At 44.3% G+C, this 20598-nt stretch overlaps 2 protein-coding genes, 1 long non-coding RNA gene and 1 pseudogene across 5 annotated transcripts in view; 2 read left to right on the top strand and 2 right to left on the bottom strand.

Moving 5' to 3' along the window:
- Positions 1–1637: 1637 nt before the first annotated feature.
- LOC100441663 (proteasome subunit alpha type-1-like) lies at positions 1638–3326 on the top strand. The gene is made up of 2 exons (XM_054543577.2): positions 1638–1676; positions 2127–3326. The coding sequence occupies exons 1-2, from the start codon at positions 1638–1640 to the stop codon at positions 2991–2993; spliced, it is 906 nt and encodes a 301-aa protein (XP_054399552.2). The 3' UTR covers positions 2994–3326.
- Positions 3327–4176: 850 nt separating this feature from the next.
- On the bottom strand, positions 4177–4637 carry LOC103888965 (immunoglobulin lambda constant 3-like; annotated as a pseudogene).
- A 1023-nt stretch (positions 4638–5660) lies between these two features.
- LOC100438839 (ret finger protein-like 3) lies at positions 5661–8677 on the top strand. The gene is made up of 2 exons (XM_002831041.4): positions 5661–5961; positions 7764–8677. The coding sequence occupies exons 1-2, from the start codon at positions 5676–5678 to the stop codon at positions 8342–8344; spliced, it is 867 nt and encodes a 288-aa protein (XP_002831087.1). The 5' UTR covers positions 5661–5675; the 3' UTR covers positions 8345–8677.
- LOC129052646 (uncharacterized) overlaps positions 7419–20598 on the bottom strand; it is a 28609-nt gene continuing 15429 nt past the window's right edge. Inside the window, exons 5-9 of one of the 3 annotated variants that reach the window (XR_010139507.1) lie at positions 18592–18634; positions 16197–16267; positions 15392–15416; positions 10411–10497; positions 7419–8351 (exon numbers count right to left, since the gene is read on the bottom strand). This is a non-coding gene — a long non-coding RNA (uncharacterized LOC129052646). Of the gene's footprint in view, positions 8352–10410; positions 10498–15391; positions 15417–16196; positions 16381–18591; positions 19170–20598 lie in introns of those variants that run through there. The other 2 variants (XR_010139508.1, XR_008517738.2) reach the window with 2 other exon arrangements.

Consider the following 20598-nt stretch of genomic DNA (forward strand, 5'->3'; position numbering starts at 1 on the left):
GGGCGCTATCCGTGGCTGCACTGCCCACAGCAGGGAGCGGTTTGGGGGCGTTATCCTGGGCTGCGCTGCCCATGGCAGGGGGCAGGTTGCAGGCGCCATCGGGTGCTGCAGGGACCTAGGTGGGGACGAGTTAGGGGCGCTATCGCGGGCTGCACTGCCGGTGGCGGGCGGTGGAGGCCTCAGTGACAGCAGTGGTCTCCAGGAGAGGAGCGGTCCTCCTCTTCCCGAACTCCAGACTCTTAACGGCCACCTCCTTCTGTTTTTGCCCAAGTGCGGCGGGAGCACAGCGTTTCCGCGGGAATCCTGAGCACGGCAGGGGCCCCAGCCACGTGGTGCTTCCAGGACCCACGTTCTCTTGCTCTATATTGTGGAGACCGCCTGGGACCCCCAGGCACGCAGTAGTGGATACCACAAGGCAACAGCACCCTGTGGGTGGAGGCATCAGGAACGGGAACCGGCACTTGGGTGGGGAGGGCTTGCGGGGTTGAATTTTTGCTGCTCCTGCTTCCCGAGGAGCGCAGCCCGGGTGGGCCCAGCGGTTCCTGTGGAGTGGGAAACCCGGGAACTGTGGTGTTTGCAGTCCCCACCTCAGGTCCCAGTTCCTGGCCAACTTGGGCCAAAAGGAGAGGCTGGACTTCGGAGGATGGGTGTGAGTCCGTTCGCTGTAACCAGCCCCTGCCACCCAGTGGCCAGCATGGCAAGGTGGCGCTCTAATGCTGCCATTCTCTGCATCGTGTTGTAGGCTTTTCTGGCTGTGCCTGCCCGGCTGCCCAGTACCCTGAGAAGGAGCCACATGCCCTGCACTGGAGGCTAGAGCCTGTGGCACCGCGGTTTGCCTCATGATGGAGTTGGCTGAATTAGGCTTCCCAGAGATTGCAGTGTCCCAATCCGGAATCAGTCTATGTGCTGTATTGTGTGGCCACTGAGACTTTGCAGACATGATGTGATAACGAGCCTGAGGTGAGAGACGAGCCTGAGGTGAGAGACGCTCCTGGGTTTTCTGCATGGCTCCAAGATGGGGTCTTTATAAGGGAAAGAGGAAGGCAGGAGGAGCGTCACAGTGAGAAGACATGTGGGGGATGGAGGGAGAGAGAAAGGGAGAGAGAGGAGTCGAGGAAGAGGAAGACAGGGAGGGAGAGAAGAAGAGCAGGAGAGAGATCTGAAGATGCTGAGCTCTGGCTTTGTAGTTAGAGGAAAGGGCCAAGAGCCAGGGGCGTTCTCTAGAAGCTGGAAAAGTCCTGGAAATGGGTTCTTCTCAGAGCCACCAGAAGGAGCCCGGCCCTGCTGGCACCCTGATCTTAGCAGCCCAGGCCTCATTTGGGACTTAAGACTTCCAGATCTGGGAGAGAATTAATGTGTGTTATTTTAAGCCACTAAATTAGGGGTCATTTGTGACAGTGGCCATGGGATAGTCAAACTGGGGCCATGGGAGATGCTCACCCAGGAAACTTCCCTACAGAGCAGGGACCATGCAAGAGGGGCTGGGTGGGGCTGGGCTGTGTTCTCTGTCTCCACACCTTCCTCTCAGAGAGCAGCTGGAGCCCCAGAACCTGGGAGCCTCACAGAGAAAGTCTTGATGTGGGACCTGATTTTCCACCCGAGACCCAGGATCCAATAAAGAAGTGTTTCCATAAATGATGCGTTCTCTAAAGAAGGCCAGTGACTTTCTGTGCCAAGTACCTGAGAGAATCACCATGTCCTAGAGCTGCCAGGCAGCCCTAGGTGCACAGGTCACCTGTGCATGTGTCAGAGACCAAATCCCATCAATACTGAGGCTTTGGTTAAGACAGGTACTTGCTTTTAGTTGTGAAAAGATGCCTGGCTTTGGCAGGAGAATAGCTTGAACCCGGGAGACAGAGGTTGCAGTGAGCCGAGATTGTGCCACTGCACTCCAGCCTGGTGACAGAGCGAGACTTTGTCTCAAAAAAAAAAAAAAGGAAAAGAAAAGATGCGGATTCAGCATCTCTGGCCTGGCCGGGCTAGGGGTTGTCGGTAGCCAGTGCGGCCTTTCCACTGCTTTCGCTTCCCTGGGAGCCTCCGACACTTCCTCCTCAGTCAGCTAGATGAGTTCGCCCCTCAGGTTCCTTCAGTGGAGTAGATTCTGAGCGGTCCAGAATAGCTCCTAGTGCTGTGTATGGGAGAGGAGAAGACAGAGACTTGACTTGGAGGCCTACCTGTACCACCAGTGCGGACTTGACTCCCAGTTTCGAAATCAGTATGACAATGATGTCACTGTTTGGAGCCCTCAGGGCAGGATTCATCAAATTGAATATGCAATGGAAGCTGTTAAACAAGGTTCTGCCACAGTTGGTCTGAAATCAAAAACTCATGGAGTGTTGGTTGCATTGAAAAGGGCACAATCAGAGCTTGCAGCTCATCAGAAAAAAATTCTCCATGTTGACAACCATATTGGTATCTCAATTGCAGGGCTTACTGCTGATGCTAGACTGTTAGGTAATTTTATGCGTCAGGAGTGTTTGGATTCCAGATTTGTATTCGATAGACCACTGCCTGTGTCTCGTCTTGTATCTCTAATTGGAAGCAAGACCCAGATACCAACACAACGATATGGCCGGAGACCATATGGTGTTGGGCTGCTTATTGCTGGTTATGATGATATCGGCCCTCACATTTTCCAAACCTGTCCATCTGCTAACTATTTTGACTGCAGAGCCATGTCCATTGGAGCCCTTTCCCAATCAGCTCGTACTTACTTAGAGAGACATACGTCTGAATTTATGGAGTGCAATTTAAATGAACCAGTTAAACATGGTCTGCGTGCCTTAAGAGAGACACTTCCTGCAGAACAGGACCTGACTACAAAGAATGTTTCCACTGGAATTGTTGGTAAAGACTTGGAGTTTACAATCTATGATGATGATGATGTGTCTCCATTCCTGGAAGGTCTTGAAGAAAGACCACAGAGAAAGGCACAGCCTGCTCAACCTGCTGATGAACCTGCAGAAAAGGCTGATGAACCAATGGAACATTAAGTGATAAGCCAGTCTATGTATGTATTATCAAATATGTAAGAATACAGGCACCACATACTGATGACAATAATCTATACTTTGAACCAAAAGTTGCAGAGTGGTGGAATGCTATGTTTTAGGAATCAGTCCAGTTGTGAGTTTTTTCCAAGCAACCTCACTGAAACCTATATAATGGAATACATTTTTCTTTGAAAGGGTCTGTATAATCATTTTTTAGAAAGTATGGGTATCTATACTAATGTTTTTATATGAAGAACATAGGTGTCTTTGTGGTTTTAAAGACAACTGTGAAATAAAATTGTTTCACCGCCTGGTAAAAAAAAAAAAAGAAAAGATGCCTGGCTTCAGCATTGAGAAAACCAACTCTCCTTGAACAAATGCTTTGCATATTCTCATAGAAATAAGGGAACACGTATTACACACTCCTTGCACTGCTTCCTGCAGAGCTGAGATACTACCTTTCACAAGCACCCTGAGCCACCTGCTAGCCTTTTGTGTTTCCTTCCTGGCTTCCTCCCTTTTTTTTTCCATCTCTGAGCCTGCTATAAGGTGAAGAATCGAGGTGGGCCCCAAATGTAAGACCTCATGAATTTGATGATGCAACAGTGTCCCGGACAGTCCGGCTCTCAGGGCTGGGGAGCTGGGCAGAGAAAAAAGAGGACATTCCGGGGGCCAGGGAGCTCCAGGCCCAGAGTAGGATTTCAAGGCTAAAGAAACGGAGGCTGTGGGTGGGTAGAGAGTCTTAACTAGGGTAGAGACAGAGGGTGTGTCTGAAGGCTCAGCCAGGGACAGCTTCATCCAGGAAGAAGGCAGCAATTGGGGGCCAAGCTGCAAGGAGGAAGAGGTGGGGAGAGAGAATGTAGAGAGGTGTTCAATGACCAAATGCCTGGCCTGGCCTGTTTCCTCAGGAGACACCCCTGGGAGTCTGGGAGCCTCTCCCCCTGGGCTACTATCCCACTGGGTGCCAGGAATCTCCCCTTACACTAAGAACCCAGGGTGAGTGTCAAATTATATGTTAGCTAAGAAATGAAGAGAGGGAGCAGGATTTCTGATTGACAGTGAGGATATTTATTAAGGGTTTACTGGTACAGGGAGAAGGGCTGGATGATTTGGGGTGGGAGGGGATCCCTGCTGTGGGATCCTGCAGCTCCAGGCTCCCATGGGTGGGGTGAGGGTCAGGGGCCTAAGAACATTCTTCAGGGGTCTCTGTCTTCTCCACATTGCTCTCTTGTGTGTGACCCGGCAGCTGTAGCTGCTACGGGACCTCCACTGGTCGGGTGTCAGGCTCAGGTCGCTTCTGGCTGTGTACTTGTTGCTGTTTGGAGGCCTTGGTGACATCCATACCCTGGGTGACAGGGGTGCTGTTTGTCTTCCAAGCCACCGTCACGGCTCCCGGGTAGAAGCCACTCATGAGACACAGCGGTGTGGCCTTTTGGCTTGGAGCTCCTCAGAGGAGGACATGAACAGAGTGACCGAGGGGGTGGCCTTGGGCTGGCCTGTGGGTGGGCAGGGGGCAGGAGATCAGCATCCTGTTGTGTACCTGGGAGCCCCCTGACCTCAGTGTGTGAAGAGGGGTCAGGCCCCCTCAGTGCCAGTGCAGGAACCCTCAGATGTGGTCCACAGTGTCTCAGAAGGGTATGACATGGGGTTCCTAAAACAAGTCTCTGTCATTCAGGGAACCTCTGAGCCTTCCCCTGCCCAGGAGTGGTGGCAGTTAATTTGGTATTCATTTCCAAGGCTGGAGAAGGATGTAATTTTTTTTTTTTTTTTTTTTTTTTTGGTGAGACAGGGTCTTACTGTGTTGTCCAGGTTGGAGTGCCCTGGCGTGGTCTCTGCTTACTGCTAATTTTTGTATTATTTGTGGAGATGGGTTCTTCCTGTGTTGTCCAGACTCGTCTCAAATTCCTGGGCTCAATGGATCTTCCTGCCTTGGCCTTGCAAAGTGCTGGGATTACAGATGTGAGCTACTGCATCCAGCCCTTTTTTTTTTTTTTTTTTTTTTTGAGATGGTGTCTCACTCTGTTGCCCAGGCCGGAGTGCAATGGCACAATCTTGGCTCACTGCAACCTCTGCCTCCCAGGTTCAAGCGATACTCCTGCCAAAGCGTCCCAAGTATCTGGGATTACAGGCATCTGCCACCATACCTGGCTAATTCTTTTGTATTTTCAGTAGAGATAGGGTTTCACCATGTTGGTCAGGCTAGTCTCAAACTTTTGACGACCTCAGATGATCCACCCACCTTGGCCTCCCAAAGTGCTGGACAGGCATGAGCCACCGCGCCCGGCCTCCCAGCCCCTAATTCTTATGTTCATCAATCAATCTCTTGCTGGGGCTCCCCTAGGAGGAGGTGAAATGACCCCAGCTCGCTGTTCCTCACATGGATGCTGCCACGTCACTGGCTCAGGCTCAGCTGCTGGGTCACCAGGAGAATGGACCCTTCCTCCACCTCAGCTCAGAGCACAGTGATGGTTCGTGACTTTCTTTCCCAATAGAACTTCAAATCTCTGAAGATGGGGGATAGGAGTATGTGGTTGAGTGTTTGTACTCATGGTCTTGTTCTAGGAGTGACAAAGCTGGAACATAATACCTCTATGCATTAAAAGGTTGTCACTTGTCACAACTAACAGGCTTTCACCTCACGGAAATTTTCTTCCCTTGTGTACTTTTCCCCTGGCAGTGGACATGGCTGCACTCTTCCAAGAAGCAAGCAGCTGTCCCGTCTGCTCAGACTATCTAGAGAAACCAATGTCCCTGGAGTGTGGATGCGCCGTCTGCCTCAAGTGCATCAATTCACTGCAGAAGGAGCCCCATGGGGAGGATCTACTTTGCTGTTGCTGTTCCACGGTCTCTCAGAGGAACAACATCAGGCCCAATCGAAAGCTAGAGAGGCTGGTTTCCCACATCAAGGAACTGGAGCCCAAGCTGAAGAAGATTCTGCAGATGAACCCAAGGATGCGGAAGTTCCAAGGTAAGGAATCTGTATACCCTGCCCCCTTCCCAAGAACAGACCAAGAAAAATCATTTGTGCAACTGGCCCCTCATTCCATATAGGGATTAGCTGCTGTCTGGCACCTAAAATTGAGATGCTTCTTCATCAGATTCTCAGCCCTGACAACACATAGAATCACCTGGTGATGTCAAAAACAGAAACAAACAAAAACCCGATGTCTATGTCATGGGTTAGACAAGGGATTCTCTAAACTTAGTGTGCTCAGATTACCTGGGGATCTTGTTAAAATGCAGATGCTGAACTGGGAAGTCTCAGAATTGATCCCGCTGGCTTGGGGACTTTGCTGAGTAGCAAAAACATAAGAGCAACTGAATTTGAATTTCTCTCCAGCAAAGGTTCCCAGGACTCTGACATTAAGATGGGCCTGGTAATTCTAATGCACAGTGAATATTGGCATCCATTGTACCAAACAACCTCACCCCAGGGTTGGGAAGAGTTTGGAATGGAGCATCTATGGTGTTTGTTTCTGTGAGTGTGGGGAGAGTTTCAGACAGTGGTCTCCTCATCCATGCGCCATGGGCTTCAACAGTGGTCCTGGCTACAGAAAATACTATCACTCTCCATAACTCTGGAGAAAAGGGACATTTACATGAAGAGATTATGGTCAGCCTGGGCACAGAATTACACCTATAAATGGTGGTGGGTCCCTATAATGTCCCTGACACTGGTAGCTTCTGCCCTGACACCCATAATCTCTACTCATCCACCTACCCATACCTGACTGTATCTCTGCTGAACTATGGAGGACAGATTCACCCTGCCCAAGTCATGTTTGGAACCCTCTTCCTCCTTCCTTGTCCATGTCCATTCCCTAATTCACCATTAAACAGCAATCAATCCCTAGTCTTGACTAGGGTAGTCTTACTGTAATCTATAAAATATATATTAGTGATCATATCAGTTTTTTGACTTGAAGGATAATATGTTTTGTAGATTTTTTTTCAGAATGCTCTGGACAATTAATTTTCTCTAGGCCAGATCACACTGCCTCCTCCATGAGAACTGGCAGCTTCACCTGTCAGCCACATACCCAATGCCTTAAATTATTGACCTTTGTATTTGCTGCCCTTATTCTCTACAGTCAGTCAGTTATGACGAACAACTTTCAAATACCTTTCTCTTGGCTCCAAAATGTACCATTGTTTTGCTTAAGGTCTCACCTCCCATGTAGGATGGAAAACATTCTTTCATCTAAAAGGTCCCCCTCCTCCCCCGGCCTTACAGCCTCCTAATGTCCAGGACCGGCACCTCTGTCATCACATTGTCAGCTGCAGAGATCCCTATCTGCTGTCAGAACTGTGCACAATTAATTTGTTTACAAACATGGAAAACAGAAGCCTGGAATCATGCTCTATATACTGAATTGGAGCAATAAAATGTGGAAGCAGAAACATATTTAATATCGACCACTTGCATTGTCTTAATTATCATTTATTTGTTCACACATCAAGGTGGTAGAAAGCGGGGCATGGTGTCTGCCTTCAGAGACCCTCCACTCGAAATGAAGAAAAGTTCAATGAAGCAAACACATGACATAAAGTAAAATAAGAATTGCTCCTGTGAATAAGAGTGATGTATTGCCACAAAGCATACCTATGAGAATTTGAAATAGGGAAGTTTCCTCATGAAAAGTTTTGATTTTGGAGGAAGAAAGGAATTAAAGAAACTAAAGTCAAGAGATATTTGGGCCTTTGAAGTAGAAGAGAGGCATGGAGTTGGCTTCTGTCCATTTGCTGAGCAACTTTTTTTTCTTTTCACAGTGGATATGACCTTGGATGGCGACACAGCCAACAACTTCCTCCTCATTTCTGATGACCTCAGGAGCGTCCGAAGTGGGTGCATCACACAGAATCGGCAAGACCTTGCTGAGAGATTTGACATGTCCATTTGTGTCCTGGGCTCCCCTCGCTTTACCTGTGGCCGCCATTACTGGGAGGTGGACGTGGGAACAAGCACAGAATGGGACCTGGGAGTCTGCAGAGAATCTGTTCACCGCAAAGGGAAGATCCAGCTGACCACAGAGCATGGATTCTGGACTGTGAGTTTGAGGGCTGGAGGCCACCTCTCTGCCAGCACGGTGCCCCTGACTTTCCTCTTCGTAGACCGCAAGTTACAGCGAGTGGGGATTTTTCTGGATATGGGCATGCAGAATGTTTCCTTTTTTGATGCTGAAGGTGGTTCCCATGTCTATACATTCAGGAGCGTCTCTGCTGAGGAGCCACTGCGCCCGCTTTTGGCTCCTTCAATTCCACCTAATGGTGATCAGGGTGTCTTGAGCATCTGTCCTGTGATGAACTCAGGCACTACTGATGCTCCAGTCCATCCTGGGGAGGCCAAATAAGCCCTCACTGCAAAAAAAAAAACAGGGTCAGAAAATTACTTGGGTGGGTAGACTTAGGAATTTTCTACTTGGTAAAAGCATTATACAAAGTCATAGGAGAAAAATATGGGACATTTCTATAATCTATATTCTAATTTGATTAGATTATTGAGTCCTAAGTATTAATTATTGCCACCATCCAACTCATTGAGTCTTATGGTTCACATCTTGTTTCCTATAGAAATGTTCTGTATTCTCAGATCAATTTCCAAATGCTTTACTTTTTCATTTCTGTAAGTTCAAATCAATGTTTAAATTATAGAAGTTATGAGGTAAATAAACATTTGGATATCACCTAATGCATCATGTGATTCTCTAAATGATAGGAGTGCAATAGATTTTATTCATAGTAAAAACATGAGTGTGTGTGTATGTGTGTGCGTGTGTGGGTGTGTGTGTATTTGAACAGAGAGCTGGATAAATGCCTATGTCCTATCCAGAACTGAAAAGTTGTCGCCATCATTGCTCAGTGTGGGTAACATTTTCCTGGATGTGTGTTCATCTGCATTAATGATAATTCTCAATTAGTTATTGCAATTATTAATTGTAATTGTTATAATTAATAAATCTCTATGCAGGCTAACAAAGCAAAAAAAGATAACACACATTACTAATATCAGAAATGAAAGAGGGGCCATGTCTACCAAACTGTTGGGCATTAAAAGGATAATCAGGGACTGTTATGTGTGACTCTATTCCCACAGTTTGATAACCAGGTGAAATGCATCAATTCCTTGAGAGACATAATCTTCCCAAGGTCACACTAGGAACAGACAATCTGAACAGCCTCTGCCTATTAAGTGAATTAACATTAAGAACATTCCAAAAAAGACAACACCAGAACCAAATGATTTCTCTTATGAAATGCACCAAATTCTTATAAATCCCAACATATTTTCACAATATAATCCAAAAATTGTGCTCCTAGGTATGTACTCGGCTGAGATGAAAAGTTATGTTCACACAAAGCCTGCACAGGAATGTTTACAGCAGCTTTATCTATAACCACCCAAACTAGAAGCAAGCAAGATGTTTAAGAGGTGAATGAAAAAACAACCATCTATAAAACACAATATTATTCTGTGATTTAAAGGAGTTCTCCATCAAGGCATAGAAAAGACAATGGCATGTATCAGAAAGACTGTGAGGGCATGCCTTCATGTGGATGAGACCACACAGGCAGCAGAGCAGGGTGACTTTAAGTATATTGATTAGTGAAGTAAGTTCATCTGAAAAAGCTACATAATATTGGGTTGGTGCAAAAGTAATTGTGGTTTTTGCCATTTGAAGAATGGAAAAACCACAGTTACTTTTGCACCAACCTAATACATGACTCCAACTATATGACATTCTGGAAAAGGCAAAACAAAGGGGATGGTAAAAATATCAATAGTTGGCAAGGTTTCTGGAGAAAGAGGACAGAGATTCATAAGTAAAGAAGAGGGAATTTTTGGAGCGGTGAGAGTATTCCTTATGAGATCGAAATGGTAAACATAACAGTAAATATTTCAAAATTCATAGAAATGTGTAACAGGAAAAAGAACACTGTGAATGATAGACTTTAGATGCTAATGTATCAATATTTGCCCATTACTTTTAGCAAATATAACAGTAATGTAAGATGTGAATATCAGGTGGAATTATAAGGTAGGGTGAGAGAATAGAACAATACGGGAACTTTGTGTATTACAGGCTAGATTTTTATGTCAATCTAAAACTCCCTTGGTTAAACATTCAGTTTTAAAATTATAGCTCCACTGTTTCAGGGAGATGACAATAATGTTCAACAATTGAGTAACGTCTAGACATTAGTTTGAAAGATTGTCTATTAAATGTGAATCAAAATTGACTTTCAAATGTATATTTAATTGTGTGATTTCAGCAATCCTTCTTGATTAGGCAAATAAAAATTTTGGCACATTTAAACATATGGCTTAACCTCCTCTATAGCTTCTTCTAACACATGGGACACTGAATACAATCCACAATTGTTATTCTTAAATCAACTTAATAAATCTCCACAGTACCTTCATGTGAGTGCACCCGGTGGTTTGCCCAGAGTCCAGGTTGTGTCATGTGCCTCTTGGTGTAGACGCTATATCTTCTTAGAATTTCTATCAGAGAAGAGCCTGGTTAATCCTTTTGCAATGCAGAGAGCTAATGACATGTTACTGACAGAAGACCAGAGGAAGAATTGTGATAATTGGTTCTGACTTCTGATCCCATTGTTTACTGGCTTCCAAGCAGAGCCATCTCAATCAAAGTTAGGTCTCAGGAAGATCATGGAGTTCAGTGAGCACTTTCTACATGGATTAGAAAGACTGCGTGTTTAATGCCTTCACATAGATGATGACACAGAAAGGCAGAGGGCTGGTGTAGTGGGGGCCTGGACCCCAATCCCACTACAGCCATGTAGACCTGGGAAGGTCATGTAATTTCTCAGCCCTCAGATCTCTGCACTGTCATGTTAAACTTTTCATAGGGCCTACTTACTAATATCACAGTATGGGGCTAGAAGAATCACTAAATGCAGGAGAATATTAAGAAAGAGAATCAGAACTTCAGTAGTGATATGTAAGGGTTTACTAAATGCCAGAAGGAATAAGCCAGAGACTTAGTAGTGGCTGAACACAGAGAGGCTGCTTGGGTGGCTCCAGGCCAGTGGAGGACGGTTCCCTGTTCGTCTTTTACGTGGGCGTGATGCCTTACAACTTCTGGAGGACATCTCCTGTTATCTCCGGGAATCCCCACATCAGCCCGGCAGGGTGGGCAGAGGAGGGGCTGCCGCTCAGATTTTACAGTGGAGGGCACTGAGTATCACTTAGAGATGGTGAGTGATTTGCAGAATCCCATTCTAATGAGTGAAGGATCTGGGTGGGGGGCGGAATAAATTTGGTTCCCTAGAGACAGATTCCTGAACAACTGAGACCTCTATATCATGCCCTGGACCACTGATCAAAGGGACCCCTTCACTCTCTCCAATCCTTTTATTCCAAGGTGTGTGGAAAGACAGAGTTCGTGCTCGGGAAGAGTTGCCTGAGATGAAGACAGGTCCCTAATTATAAAGCATTCTTTTCCTCTGCCTTTCAAATCTTCCACCCCAAGTATGACACAGTTTCCTTTAAAGGATGTCATCTGTGGGACCTTGGGAAGCACAAATGCGTGGGCTTCCTCCCCTACTCCCTTCACCCTGTCAGCTGCCTCTCAGTAACTGTTTCTTCCAGTGACCACAGTGAGCGACCAGTGTCTGCCTGTCTCCAAGACTGCTCAGGCCTTAGAACAATGCAAAACATCTATCACAAGATGCTTCTGCAAGTAACAACTTCTCTCCCACTTATCAAACCTGAATAAGTAGCTAATGCGAATTAACTGAAAATGAGGCCATCTGGGCTGGTGCTTTGGTGGTTTAATGAATTTAGTCTGCCACCCCCACTTTCTCCTTGACTGCTGATCTGAGCCACCTGGAACAAGCTGTGGCTAAGAATGGGCAGCAGGTGCACCAGCACGGAGTGTACACCTTATCAGCTCATTCTTTCCTCATCAAAGATAACTTTCTATTTTACAAACTCCACATCCATTCCTTGACCTTGCCGTGGCAGACGACAGTCCTATCTCCTCTCAGAAAGACCCCTCCGGCTGAGCGCGGTGGCTCACGCCTTAATCCCAGCACTTTGGGAGGCCAAGGCGGGTGGATCACGAGGTCAGGAGATCGAGACCATCCTGGCTAACATGGTGAAACCCTGTCTCTTCTAAAAATACAAAAATTTAGCCGGGCGTGGTGGCGGGCACCTGTAGTCCCAGCTACTCGGGAGGCTGAAGCAGGAGAATGGCGTGAACCCAGGGGTGGAGCTTGCAGTCAGCCGAGATTGCGCCACTGCACTCCAGTCTGGGAGACAGAGCAAGACTCTGTCTCAAAAAAAAAAAAAAAAAAAAAAAAAAAAAAGACCCCTCCATAGCCACAGCCTGGAAACCTCTGCCCCAGGACTCTCATTCAGGTTCACTCCGATCCCCCTTTCCTGTCTCCAGATGTCCCTTCCATTAAGCCAATGGCTCTGCCTCTTCTCCCAATCCTTCACTAGTGAAAATGCCACTGATTCTCTCTCGTGAGCCCTCTGAAAGTCCTCTCATAAAATACCACTGTTCATCCTATTTTTTTTTAAGTCCAACTCTAGATCACTAACATTTGTTTTCAGATTTTGGGTTCTACGTTCAGAGGAATGTTTCTGTCCTTCCCCTTTCCAGTCAAGTCTATTATTGCAGGAGTGGAATCAAGATTCTACTAAAATGATAAAGCACTATGGCTGTGTTTGCTCTGTGTATTCTCTGGAAGTGTGTGCCCAGGATTGCCAGTCTTTATTTTATTATTTGGTAGAAATAAAAGTAAGTGACATGTCTGATATTTACATTTTGAGTTTAAAAAATTTTTTATACTGTTTCCATCAAAACTCACTTTAGATATTAATATATTCATCTTGGTATTTTCTTCTAAATGCTATAAACCTGTGTTTCCCGTATTTATTTCTCTTAGTGATCTCTATCCTTCTGTGAACCCTTGCTTGCTCTCAGAGGGATCCTAAATACAAAAATAGAGATTTGCATTCCTGTTTGGAGAGATGTCATTTTCCGTTCTCAGAGCCTCCTGTGTGCCGTAGAGACCACCGTGTCCCTGCTTTAACCCTATGTAATAGAAACAAATAAGATCTTTATTCTCAGAAAGTTCAATAGTCTTAGAGGAGTCCCATATTCTTACACAACTCTGTCATCCAGGTCTCAGGCAAAGCCCTCATAACTTGGCAAAATTTAAGGTATCACAACTTTACAAGCTTCTATTTGTTATCACAAAGATGTGCCCACTTTTAGTAGAGATTTTAACAAGAGTGGCCTAGTTAACAAAAAGCAGAAAGTACTAGAAGAAAGCACATAAAGAACACATTATGTAAAATTTGACCTAAAAATGACCAATCTCACAGGGACACACAGAGCTGAACAACACACACAGGGCTATCGGATGGGGGACGGCGGGAGGAAGCAGGATCAGGAAAAATAACTAATGGGTACTAGGCTTAAAACCCAGGTGACAAGATAATCTGCACAAGAAACCCCCGTGACACAAGTTGACCTATGAAACAAACCTGCACATGCACCCCTGAACTTAACAGTTAAAAAAAACTGGCGGGACAAAAATGAGATACCATTTCACACCAGTCAGAATGGCTGTTATTAAAAAGTCAAAAAATAGCAGATACTGGCAAAATTGCAGAGAAAAGGGAGCACTTATACATTGTTAGAGACCGTGTAAATTAGTTCAACCATTGTGGAAAGGAGTGTGGTGATTCCTCAAAGAGCTAAAAACAGAAATATCATTCAACCCAGCCATCCCATTACTGGTTATATCCCCAAAGAAATATAAATCATCGTACCCTAAAGACATCCACACACATGTTCACAGCAGCACTATTCATAATAGCAAAGACCCAAATGCCCATCAATGACATATTGGATAAAGAAAATGTGGCACATATACACCATGGAATACTATGCAGCCATAAAGGAGGATGAGATCATGTCCTTTGCAGGAACATGGATGGAGCTGGAGGCCATCATCCTTGGTAAACTAATAAAGGTACAGAAAACCAAATACCGCATGTTCTCACTTATAAGTGGGAGCTAAGTGATGAGAACATGTGGACACAAAGAGGGGAAGAGCAGACTTGGGTTTACTTGAGAGTGGAGGGTGGGAGGAAGGAGAGGATCAGAAAAATAGATCCATTGTATACTAGGCCTAGTACCTGGATGATGAAATAATCTGTACAACAAACCCGTGTGACACAAGTTGAACTATATAACAAACCTGCACTTGGACCCCTGGACTTAAAATAAAAGTTAAAAGGCCAGGTGCGGTGGCTTATGCCTGTAATCCCAGCACTTTGGGAGGCTGAGGCCGGCGGATCACGAGGTCAGGAGATCGAGACCATCCTGGCTAACACGGTGAAACCCCGTCTCTACTAAAAATACAAAAAATTAACCTGGTGTGGTGGCGGGCGCCTGCGGTCCCAGCCTCTCGGGAGGCTGAGGCAGGAGAATGGCGTGAACCTGGGAGGCGAAGCTTGCAGTGAGCCGAGATCGCGCCACTGCACTCCAGCTTGGGCAACAGAGCAAGACTCCGTCTCAAAAAGTAAATAAATAAAAAATAAAATAAAATAAAAGTTAAAAAATAAATGACCCATCTTATTGACTAACCTCACCAGAGTCTTATGGATTCAATTAACCTGTTCAATTCTTTGTTGTGTTTACTCCATCAACTTCCTGTGTAACTGCACTCCACAAGGCACATAACAGAACCACTGAACACAGGAGGCAAATGAGGTCTTTTATCCTCCCCTTCAATTGTCTTACAAAGCTCATGCCCGAGTTTAGAGCATAAGTCATCAGTTTAGTCATAAGTCTATGACTTCCCAAATGAATGCTTTAACTGCAGCTACAGTACATACCATGCGTTGAGTAGCACTTCTCATGTGCTTTTAAGCAACTCTTTCAATATTGAGAGACAAGATTCAATACTAGGGAAATATTCTATGGTATTACATCATTAATTTTATGTTACAGAGACAACAGATTATTGAAAATGTATAAATAATGAAGTCCAGTCTTACTTTCAATACAGTGTGTAAGTTCATGGAGTGTGCAGACCCCTTAAGCTTGCACTCACCTGTGTGTGTTAGACACACATTCACAAACACATCACACAGACCTACACATAGACACCTTCTGCCTTGGTGCACACAAATCCATACCACCTAAAGTGAATATGCCTGTTTCCAGGGATTGCACATAGGTGACAACAGTTTGTCACCCGAAAAACCAGTTTTAGTCGACCCCAAATTCTCATTCTTTCCAGGTGTCTTGGATCATGGAGATTGTCTAGACAAAAGTCAGCAATTAAGTTCCACATTTCTTATATATACACTTTTTTTTTAAACACCTGGTGAATGATTCCAGAATACATACCATTTATTGTGTTCCTTGGGGTCACCTGCAATTAGAAGAAAGAAAACACTCTGAGGATGAGATCATACTGTGGGCTGACTGCACAGGTCTTTCGTTCTCTCGGGAGCTCTCAGTAACCAAGATGGGAAAGAATGTTTAAGTCTAAAGCCCCAAAATCTAGAGTAGAGTTCATCTGTAGAAAGCACAACAGCTTTTGTTGAAAAATATCTTTGTTGGCCGGGTGCAGTGGCTCACGCCTGTAATCCCAGCACTTTGGGAAGCTGAGGTGGGTGAATCATGAGGTCAGGAGATCAAGACCATCCTGGCTAACATGGTGAAACCCTGTCTCTACTAAAAATACAAAAAAAAAAAATTAGCCAGCCATGGTGGTGGGCACCTGTAGTCCCAGCTACTCAGGAGGCTGAGACAGGAGAATGGCGAGAACAAGGGAGGCGGAGCTTGCAGTGAGCCGAGATCACACCACTGCACTCCAGCCTGGGCTACTCAGCAAGACTCCGTCTCAAAAAAAAAAAAAAATCTTTGTCAAGACAATTTTGGGGTAGCAGTTACAAAATTCTTAATCTAAAGTGGAAAGCTTGTTGCAGAAGAAAGTGTCCCCTAACATGCTGTGTGTGACCCAGCCCTGCTAATTCCAGATGTCCTCTTGAATCAGGTGTCAGTGGGTGAGGTGCACCCCCTCCATCCCCAAGGAAACATTATCTAACACCTACAATGCACCTGAGCATTTTTCTCTATCTGATATCAATTGAAAAATGAAATAACCAAGAAAATAACACACATTTTAGGCAAAGACAGGCTACTTTACCTTGGTAACAGAGAAGGGGTCCTCATTTGCCCACTCTTTGGAATCCACCTTCCATTGATCTTCTGGGGGAACTGAAAGGACGCAGCATGACTGTCAGTTCATTGGTGGTGACACGAACAAAGGGCTAGAACTTATGGATGTGGTTGGTTAACAAGCATGAATTGAGCTTCTCCTGGGCCACCCTCTTCCATGGACCAAGGAAGGCAGAGAGACGGGCAGAAAGGAAATGAGAAATAGAGCCTTTGTCTTTCCAGGTAATAGCAAATGAAAGCAAGATGAAATAATCAAACTTCAAATGAGCAAATACTAAAATGCATGCTAGAATTCAACCACAGAGTCCTGTCACTCCCTCAGCCCATTTTAAAGTCCAGCAGAACCGCCACTGACTCCTTGATATTGACCAACTCCCTTTCAACCTCCACAGACCCCCATCTGCTGCTGTAACATTTAACATCTGGGGTATAGGACTCAGCCCCTGTTTATGTGTAAATTTATATTGAGGAACTAAATTCAATATCAGGTACCAGGGTTAATTATATTTACTCAATTCTTTGTTATAAATCAATTATTAAAAACTGGAAAATACTGAAATACATGTTAAAATATCCACTGTAAATCAAAGATCTTCCTTTTAGTCTTCCCTTCCTATCCCTTACGTTTGCAATCATTGCATGAGGGGGCCTAGTTTCAGCCAGGTCTAGTTCACCTAGCCAGATGAGGTCTAGTTTCAGCCCAAGCTACCCACAGTGAAGGAAGGCAGAGTGAGGAGATGACCCCATGTGAGCACCACCGAGGCTCTTTAACCCAGCTGTACAAGAGAGTTGCCACAAGGGTGACACCAGAGGCTAATTGTGAAGTGGTATCCCGTGTTCTGTGATTCTTGTGCCTTAGCCCTCTGAGTAGCTAGAATTACAGGTGTGCACCACCATGCACAGCTAATTTTGCATTTTTAGTAGAGATGGGGTTTCTCCATATTGGTCAGACTGGTCTCGAACTCCTGACCTCAGGTGATCCGCCTGCCTCGGCCTCCCAAAGTGCTGGGATTACAGGCATGAGCCACCGCGCCCAGCCGCCTTATTTATTCTTAACAAATGTAAGTGCCTCTAACTTTCGATTGTTTCCAAGTCATGGAACGAACAACCTCCTTGGAAAGAACTCTGAATGACAGGTCAGAAGAACTAAGTCACACAATCCATCAGAAACAATATTAACAGTTTTTCAAAGTTACACTTTATATGCAAACTTGTACAATTATCATCTTATTATTTTTAAATGTATCTTTACATATATGTATGTGACCTACGTGTTTCCCGGTGTGAGTAAATCTGTATGTTCTTGGTTAATAGTGTTTACCGATTCATTTCACTTCTCTATCTTTGTGTGTTGAAATATGAACTGGATGAGAAAAAATGATTATACTTGATTATATTTACCTTTGGAAAGGTAAGTGGTTTGGGTGATTGACTGTAATTGTTATCTCTATCATTTTGGATAAAACCCAATCATAAAAATAAGTGTGTTTTGTTTCACACACTGACACATAGACAATACACATTCTTACTTCTTTTCAAAAAGTTAATATGTGAATATAAACGACATATTCCAAATTTACTAAACTGAATACACATTTCATGAAAAAGGAGAGAGGAAGGACATACTAAAAACAGGCCAGGGCCCGGTGTGGTGGCTCACGCCTGTAACACCACCACTTTGGGAGGCCGAGGCAGGTGGATCACCTGAGGTCAGGAGTTCAAGACCAGCTTGGCCAACATGGTGAAATCTCGTCTCTACAAAAATACAAAAATTAGCCAGGCATGATGGCGGGCGCCTGAAATCCCAGCTATTTGGGAGGCTGAGGCGAGAGAATCATTTGAACCCGGGAGGCGGAGGCTGTAGTGAGCCGAGATTGCACCGTTGCACTCCAGCCTGGGCGACAGGGTGAGACTCCATCTCAAAAACAAACAAACTAACAAAAAACAACAACAAAAGACAACGATAGACACATTTTGTTGTGTTAAAAGCCTCAAAGATATCTGCATCATTCTAGCTTTGCTCCTAATTTTCAAAATTAATGATTTTAATCGGTTCTTAATTAGGTAAAAACTGCATTAAAACATACTTTGTCATATTTTTCCCAGAAGGATACCTAATTGGGTGGTTTGAGGGGTGCCAGATGTAACAGGAAATAAGACATGTCTTTTAAATAAAGGAAAAGCTCAAAGGCATCCTGCTTGATACTAGAATCAAATATATAAATTGAGGAATAAAACATAACCGGGAAACACATTTATAACTGCATATGAAAAATAGAGGAGAATTTTTAAATAAAATATATTTTTAAATATTAACTAGTACATTTGACAGGACAGCATTCAACAGGCCAATGTGAACATACCTTTAATGCAGGAACTCAGGTTCCCCATAAGAAAGACCAGAATCTGTGAAAATGACAGCAAGCATGTTCAACCTGCTATGAACTTTGAAAAACTCAGCACAGACAGTGGCAGTTAGGACCGAGGGCAAGATATACCCAATCACATAACCATGGTGATAGGAGCATCATCAACGTCTCAGGGTAAAGTCACAATGCGTATTGTGAGGTCCACTTTCTGCTGCACCAACAAGAGTGCTTTCACACGCACAGGAGGGTCATTAAAGATTAGGCGTTTTACGGCAGGGAGTGGTGGCTCACGCCTGTAATCCCAGCACTTTGGGAGGCCGAGGTGGGCGGATCACGAGGTCAGGAGATAGAGACCATCCTGGCTAACACGGTGAAACTCCGTCTCTACTAAAAACACAAAAAATTAGCCGGGCGTGGTGGCGGGCGCCTGTAGTCCCAGCTACTTGGGAGGCTGAGGCAGGAGAACGGCATGAACCGGGGAGGCGGAGCTTGCAGTGAGCCGAGATAGCGCCACCGCACTCCAGCCTGGGCGACAGAGCAAGACTCCGTCTAAAAAAAAATAATAAAATAAAAGATTAGGCGTTTTACTTCAAAAAAAAAAAAACCCCAAGCTCATTAATTACTATTCTGTGCTTATTAAAATAACTTTTAGGAGGAGAAATTGTGTACCCCAAAATATACTCAATGGCAAGAATTTCAAACTGAGCAGGGGCAAAACCGATATGTTAGTAACAACCAGAAGTTCCATTCTCAATTCGAAATTCCATTACCAGATATTTCTACCATTCCTGAGTCATCTAATATTTCTAGAACCAATAAGCAAACTGTTCAGGATTAAATTAAAGACAGCATAAATGGATATTCAGTTATAAAAGTCATGTTTCTTAAAAAGTGACATTTTTAAAAGTCACATTTTTTAAAAAGTCATATTTCCCTAAAAAGTCATATTTCTACATTCCTGAGTGATCTAATGTTTCTAGAAGCAATAAACTGTTCAGAATTAGAAAAAAATGTTAGTTGATATTGTTATAAAAATCGTATTTCTCTAACAATATAATTATCAAACTTATTTTTCCACTTATCTCTATATATTACTATGCACTTATTTATCTCCCAAACTTTGTGAATTCACAGAGGAATTTGTCTACCATTGTGTATGTAAATGGCTGGCCATTCACTGAGTATTTAAAGGAAAAAAATCACTATATTTTCACCAGTGCATCTTCTCGGTGGGGTGAACACTTTGGGTGAATACATATAATTTTTTATTTGAGACAGGGTCTCACTCTGTCACTCAGGCTGGAGTGCAGTGGCTTGATCACGGCTCACTGCAGCCTTGACCTCCCAGGCTCAGGTGATCCTCCCAACTCAGCCTCCCATGTAGCTGGGACTACAGGTTCTTGCCGCCATGCTCAGCTAATATTTCGTAGAGACAGGGTTTTTCCATGGTGCCCAGGCTGGTCTTCAACTCTTGGATTCAAGCAATCCACCCACCTCGACCACCCAAAGTGTTGGGATTAGAGGCGTGAACCACCACGCCCAGCCTAATACATATAATTAAAGTGTTTCTGAATGCAGAATTTTAGATAACTTTCAAAATGTATATATAACTACATGTGTATTCTGGCTGATACATCAACACCCAATTGCAAATACTTTTATGATATGCTCAAGAAAACAAGCTGTTGAAAGGAAACTGACCTGCCCTAAAATAAATAGAACAAATGAAAATTTTAGGGTTAAGATGAGAGAGTTGCTATGTTTCAAAGAGAATAGGTACCCTTCATGATATAAATATTACAGTACAAATGTCTATCATTGCTAAGTACAAATTTCTAGAACAAATAAATAGGTCACAAATGATGTATACAATCTGCATTAATATAGATGATGCTATATTTTGTCCACCGATTATAAAACAGAGGGTGTAATGGGGTAGGTGCTGAAAGAATAGGTCATTCTGTGTTGTTATAAACAGAAAATTTCAACGGATTCCAGATT

This window comes from Pongo abelii, chromosome 23, assembly GCF_028885655.2.
Source record: "Pongo abelii isolate AG06213 chromosome 23, NHGRI_mPonAbe1-v2.0_pri, whole genome shotgun sequence".
NCBI lineage: Eukaryota > Metazoa > Chordata > Mammalia > Primates > Hominidae > Pongo > Pongo abelii.